The 7,492-nt window shown below is 32.9% G+C and overlaps 1 protein-coding gene across 4 annotated transcripts in view; it reads left to right on the forward strand.

Moving 5' to 3' along the window:
* LOC111053450 (glutaredoxin-C4) overlaps nt 1-7,492 on the forward strand; it is a 29,406-nt gene extending 21,914 nt beyond the window's left edge. For all 4 annotated transcript variants that reach the window (XM_039436984.1, XM_039436975.1, XM_039436979.1 and 1 more), the window contains one exon: nt 7,247-7,492. In XM_039436984.1, coding sequence (XP_039292918.1) covers nt 7,247-7,342 — 96 coding nt within the window. In that variant the 3' untranslated portion in view covers nt 7,343-7,492. The remainder of the gene's footprint in view (nt 1-7,246) is intronic.

The following is a 7,492-nucleotide window of genomic DNA, read 5'->3' on the forward strand; positions in this document are numbered from 1 at the left end:
CTCAACCTCTTACATAATTGAACATAATCTTTTAGGTTATTTAGACAAATCAGAATAAAAAATAAAAATACTTGGACAATTTACTGATATTCAGATTACCTCAGATTTGCTAGAGCTATGACCTTCCTTTGCTTTCGGAAGTGCCTAATAAAACAATAAATTATTCTCATATTTATATTGTTTATTTTTCTGTGTGGCGAAATAGTATATTTCGCACCTAGGGCCGAAAATGAAACTTTTCTGGCTCGAAATCGGTTTTCAAGTCCGAGGCCGTAGGCCGAGGACTAGAAAAGATTGAGAGCCGGAAAAACATTTTTGCCCATGGTGAGAACGTAATTTTTCGCCACACAGAAAAATAAACAATATATATATGAGAATAATAATTATTCTCATTGTCTATTATAAGCACTTCCGAAAGCAAAAGTGGAAGGTCATAGCTCTAGCAAATCTGAATATCAAGAAATTGTCCAAGTATTTTTATTTTTTATTCTGATTTGTCTAAATAACCTAAAAGATTATGTTCAATTATGTAAGAGGTTGAGTTTATACTTTTTATTCTTCCAAATGACAATAAGATGATATTATTATAAATGTTTTAATTATCTCTTCTCTATACTTATAAAAGGCTAAGCTCCGACAGACTGAAATCACACCACAGCCCAAACTACTGAGCCTAAAAACTTGAAATTTTGCACGATTGTTTATGGTAGCCTGAAAACATCCACTAAGAAGGGTTTTCAGAAATTTGCCCCCCTGAGGGAGCTGGGGCCCCCCCAAAATTTTGTACTTCTTAACCGCTCATTGCACAGCAAAGTCATGAGGAACTTTTTTGTTCAGCTACGAAAAAAAATGAGATCTATGCGGAAAAATTCCGATCAGGAGCACAGGGGGGTCCAGTAGAGGGCATTTTTCGAAAATTTTGATGAAAAATCACACTACAGCTCAAACTAATTGTCCTACAGACTTGAAACTTTGCACAAATATTCTTCAAACATGCTAGACGCGCACTAAGAACGGATTTTGAGATATTTTGCCTCTAAGGGTTTCAAAGGATGAAAAAGGATCATATTTAGTAAGGTTATGAACATGGTAAGGTGAATGCCATATGGAACTGAGATAATTGACACATGATATTCTAACATATGTTATAATCATTGGAAAGCTTAAAATAATTTCATCAATCAGCTGATCGAATTTAATTTTCCATAGATTGAAAGCGCTAGCTTGCCACGTGTTTCTTCCATTGTTGTATGAGTCTCATTCCGATTAGAACAGAGCACAGAGATTTTCTTTTGTTAGGAGTTTGTTGATAATTCTTTTTTACAAATTTTATTGCAAACAAAAATCACATTGAAAAATTTCTTAATAGACAACAAGATTTTAAAAAACAAGATGTCAAACATAAACCTATATTCATTTGTAGCATGGCCAGAAAAAGACAAACTTGAGTACTAGCCGTGAGGTCATTCAATATAACTCATATTTTTGTGTTAATATTTTGTGAACAAGAAGTACGAGTTGATGAGAGATGTGAGTAGTATCTTTTATTTGATCTAAATGGTTATTCATATTGTAGTAGTCGGGGTCACTTCAAACAAAGTTTTTTATTTTGTAGCTAATAAATGTCATTCATATTGATTGTCCATAATGTAAGTGATTAAACTAATCAAAATTAATGGCTTACTGGTCCTTCACTGAACTTATAGTATTTCTGGTGATTGAGCCTGTCTTTTTTCAGTGTTGACTATTAATAATAAAGCTTTATTTACAACTAGCTTACCTGGCGAACTTCGTACCGCCAAAAGTCAATGTACACTTCACTTTATTTGGTGAATCATGAAATTTATCTGACAATCAATATTTTCATTCACATCTAAATACGGAATTCCTATGTGCTTAGTCATGCAGCATTCATTATTCCCAAAACATATTCTTCTCAATCAATTGGTAGTAATATCTAACAGTAAAGTATTGAATTAAAAAAAATAGGATAAATTAGTGTTTCAAAGATGAGTTCAATGTTTTCATAGTTGTTGATTGTCAATAGATGGTCCAGGAAAAATGCGATGTACGATGAATCATCACCAGGAATTACATATTCTTTCCATCTTCCATTTTAGGATTCTCAGGATGAAAATAAGCTAAGCTAAATTCAAAAAAAATGTGAATTATTCTGACATTCTTCAGTAATAATAAATGCAATATGAACAACTCTCTTCCATGAGGTGAATAATTTTTTCCAACATTTTCCGGTTACTCAATGATAGGGGAGTGATTTGTATAGGTCTTCTAAGGAACCATTATCTACAGCTGGTACCAATCAACTACACTTCAACTTCAAACTACCGTTGTAATACCAGTAGCCTACACAATTTATCATAGGGTGACGTGTTTATTACAGCTGGTAACTTCAGATGCTAAATCATATTATCTCAATATGATCTCGAATCATGATCATCTTTCCGTTCTTCGGTAGCCGCTAGGCCGACAATTTCGAAAACATAGGCCTGTAAAGTAGATTAATAAATAATCATTATTAGCCACCCTATTAAAATTTCTGGTCAGAAACCATCCCCAATATTCACACAACATGCCCAAAGTTTCATGCAGTTATGTTAAGTATTTTTCAAGTCATAGGGAACAAACACACAAACAGACATTCATTTTTTTATATATATAGAAGATAGGAGATTTCATTCGGCTCAAACAAAAGCCTCTCTAAATGGAGGTAGAATGATAAGGTTGACAACTTTCAGTTCTGTTGTTTTAACATTTTTTTTAAAATCACTTTCAAATAGTTCATGTAGTACCTACTATTGTGTTTGAGACACTTTTGGCGCTATCATAGTTTCACAACTATTCTGTTCCACACTCCTATCTCTTGCAGTTGTTAACCATATCTATAATAAAATAGTCAAGTTTTCAGATTATCAAGTTTGAAAATAGATCCTTGCGAAGCACGGGTTCTTGCTAGTTGAATGATAAACACAAATAATGAAAAGTTTTTGATCAGCTGGTTTATCACACTTGAAAAAGTTTTTGATCAGCTGGTTTATCACACTTGAAAAAGTTTTTGATCAGCTGTTTTAGCACACTTGAAATTCGGCCAATCTGATGTGATCTGAATGTCAATGGAAGTTTAGGTTAGAAGTTCTATCCTTCTATGAAAATCGAATTATTTGAATAGTTTATAATATATATCTTATCTGTATTTTATTCATTTAAATAAAATGATAGTATATTATTACAGAATACTTCATTGAATTCTAGAAGCATAAAATGATTCCGTTTATCCACCATGTTCCGTGATAAACGCTTTACTAGGAGGTTTGAGGTTAGATTCTATTATACTCTGAAAATTGAATTTGAATAGTTTATAATATCTCATTTGTATTTCATTCATCCAAATAAAATGATAGTATCTTATTGCAAAAACTTTATTCAATTCTAGAAGCATAAACTGATTCCGTTTCATAAACTATTTTGTAAACACGTTCACATCAAATCAGAATCAGCTGACTTCAAGGTTATTTTACAGCCCTAGGGCCGTAAAAATTTTACCGGCCTGGTCAGAAAACAATCACTTTCGGCCTCCATATGACGCACGTAAACCAGCTCATTACATCCAAGTGGGGCGAAAAATAACGTTCTCACCATGGGCAAAAATGTTTTTCCGGCTCTCAATCTTTTCTAGTCCTCGGCCTACGGCCTCGGACTTGAAAACCGATTTCGAGCCAGAAAAGTCTCATTTTCGGCCCTAGGTGCGAAATATACTATTATTCTATATTAGTGACTGGTGATATAATTATAATACAGGATGATTCTTAATTATGATAAAATAATTTAATACGTGATAGTAGAGGTAAAAGTAAGAAAAAAAGTTCTTATAAACAATATATCCATAAACACTTCATTAGCGAGCTATACATGGTGAAAGATTTCGCCCGGAATTCAGTTCCTCTGGTTTGGGGACTAGTTTTTTATAAACTTATGGTGGATTAATATGGAAAAATATCTGAAAAATTGAATAAAACTAGTCTGGAAGCTGTAGTGTGAGTAGTTTTTAGAAAAAAGTTGAAATATGCAAAAAATCTAAGTAGAAAAACACAGACTTCTACGTTTGATGCCCAATAACTTTCTTTAATGACTAGTAAACAAATAATTTTTTGCAATAAAAATTGTAGAGAATTTAATTCTGAAAAGAATTATGTAAGTTGTGTAAACTAAATTTAAATAAAAGTTGAATAAAATGTATTCTTATGTAGTACATTACACCACGAAAATTTGCTGTTTTATGAGGAGAGAACTAATAACTCATAGGTTGTAGCTGATTGCAAATGAAACATGGATTTAAAGAACAGCTGACCCATTTTGTTTTAAATAAAATATTTAAAGGAAATTTTCAGAAATATTGTAGCTCATTGTTGAACAAAACAACAAACTGTAAGTTAGGCCTACTGTAACCGCGCTGTGGTTTTTGTTTAATCTATTAACCAATTATTTGTAACCATTTCACTTTGCTTTTGTGAGAATCATGCATGATGGAGCTCCAGCACGCCTCAGTGTTGCTGTTTGTGGAAACTTGAATCACAGATTTCCAAATCAATGGATAGGCCGAGGTGGGCCAGTACCATGGCCAGTTAGGTCACCAGACTTAAATCCTTTGGATTTTTATCTTTGGGGACACTTGAAAACCTTAGTATACAATACTCCGATTGATACCATTGAAGAACTCCGATTAAGGATTTTGAACGGAATAGAAATGACAAAGCAGACTCCTGGAATATTTGAACGGGTCCGACAATCGATGAGAAGACGTCTGAACATATGCATTCAGAACAAAGGAGGTCACTTTGAACATCATCTTTAGTCTTTTGGTATAAGTTTAATGTCATTTAGATATGTTACTTTCATATAAAAATAAACTTTTCATAAAAAAACCGAATATTTTATTTGCAATCAGCTACAACCTATGAGTTATTAGTTCTCTCCTCATAAAACAGCAAATTTTCGTGGTGTAATGTACTACATAAGAATACATTTTATTCAACTTTTATTCAAATTTAGTTTACACAACTTACATAATTCTTTTCAGAATTAAATTCTCTACAATTTTTATTACAAAAAATTATTTGTTTACTAGTCATTAAAGAAAGTTATTGGGCATCAAACGTAGAAGTCTGTGTTTTTCTACTTAGATTTTTTGCATATTTCAACTTTTTTCTCAAAAACTACTCACACTACAGCTTCCAGACTAGTTTTATTCAATTTTTCAGATATTTTTCCATATTAATCCACCATAAGTTTATAAAAAACTAGTCCCCAAACAATACAGTATCGGTGTATTTCACCAGAGGAACTGAATTCCGGGCGAAATCTTTCACCATGTATAGCTCGCTAATGAAGCGTTTATGGATATATGTTTATAAGAACTTATTTTTACCTCTACTATCACGTATTAAATTATTTTACCATAATTGAGAATTACTCTGTATAGGCTATAGGGTGTCTCACGAAGAGGTTTACACGTTTGATTTTATATCACGTGCCCATTCTTGCACCGATTTTTTTTTTAATTTTACACAGTTTACAAAGTAGGTTCTGAAAATATTCTTGGAAAATTTCAGCTCCCTAACCTTCGTAGAAACAAAATGGCGGCATATTGAAAATTTTACCAATTCACTTACTACTTTCATGAGTTATTATCTTATTTGTTTACTACGTTGCAATAGTATTGCCTCATTTGATGGTACTAGAAGTGGATCAAGCAATCTTCCAACAAGATGGTGCTCCACCTCATTTCGCAAATCATGTTAAGCAATTATATACTAAATGACAAACTTCATGGCCGTTGGATTGGTCATGGAAGTGATTTTTTAGATTGGCCGGGGTGATCACCAGATTTAACTGTTTGTGACTTCTTTCTATGTAGCTACTTGAAGGAGAAAGTTTATACCCATAAATTCAATAATGATGTGGATCTAAAACGATCAATAGAAGAAGAACTTTTCCGGATACCGCGGAGTTTCTTTGTAAGAGCTCACAAATAATTTCTTAAGCGCTGTTATCAGTGTGTTGCTGTGGATGGTTTCAATTTCATCCATTTTGTACTTTTAAGGTTCTTTATTAGGCCTTGTTCTAGTTATTTTATTCAAAAGTTATATTGCCCCAAAGTGCAACAATAAAAATATTTTATAAAACCAAAAACACCTTTTTAATGTTTTTAAAGTATCGTTTTTCAATATGCCGCCATTTTTTCTACAAAGGTTAGGGAGTTGAAATTTTCACAGAATAATTTTAGAACCTACTTTGTAAACTGTGTGAAATTTTGAAAAGTTGGGTGCATGAATGGGCACGTAATATAAAATCAAACGCGTAAACCTCTTCGTGGGACACCTGCTACTACTACTGTAATTATATTAATGTTCACTAAATACTTGTTCTTATAAAATATAATACTAAGTTCTTATAAAATAGGATACCATGCCCACACACAAGACGTACACGTTTTTATGCTTAGCACGGTGTACTGTGAAAAGCTGAATTCTCACATATCAGTATTAGTGGAAGTGGCCAGTACAAAGACCTTGAAGAGATATAGACCCACAATGCCTATGCCTTCCTAATGATAGCTCTTACTTGAAATTGAAGGCCGCCATTGGGGTATTTCAGCACGAGATATTATATCTATACATGTTTGTAATCTTATAGATTACAAAGGCATTGGTATGTAATAATCTTATAGGTTGCCCCCTCAATGGCCGATTTCAATTCCAAGTACGACACTAGCGCTGCATGTGAGTATATGCATCTTTAAGGTCTTTGGGCCAGTACAGTGAAAGTATTTCTATTTGTTGTGATTGGACTATTCGCACTCAGCCCGGCCGATCAATAGTCCCAATATTCCTATTAGACTTAGGGGAAATTATTCTCACTGTGTACCGGTCACTTTCACTGACACAGCTGGCAATCCAGCTTAATTCATCAAGTTGAGCTTCTTTCTAGTCTGTAGGCAACTTATTCCTGCCTTATTTCAACTTTTCAGTTTTCACGAAAAATACACATCCCTCTTGTTTCATACAATTATCAACATCTGACAATTTTTTGTCATGAATATCCTAAAGTAATATTCACTTGAACTATATTATTTTATGGAATATTATATTTTGATATATTCTAGTCACTAGTGTATTAGAGACTTTTCTATGCTGCTATTTTTAATATGTTGCAATGACTTTATTTGCAGGTGCCTCGAGTTTTTGTGAACGGTGTCTGCATCGGTGGAGGCTCAGATGTGAAGAGTCTGCATGAGAAAGGAGAGTTGGAAAAGTTGCTAGCTTAGAAAATTCACAACTTTACCTAATCAAACTATTATAAAAATATCCATGAGTACATTAATTTAATCTATTATGAAAAATCAATTTCTATCTTTATTATTGGTGTTTGATTAGATGATAAATGTAATAAATTTTGTTACTTGAAAGTTTTTGTA

Source organism: Nilaparvata lugens, chromosome 1, assembly GCF_014356525.2.
Source record: "Nilaparvata lugens isolate BPH chromosome 1, ASM1435652v1, whole genome shotgun sequence".
In the NCBI taxonomy this organism is placed as follows: domain Eukaryota; kingdom Metazoa; phylum Arthropoda; class Insecta; order Hemiptera; family Delphacidae; genus Nilaparvata; species Nilaparvata lugens.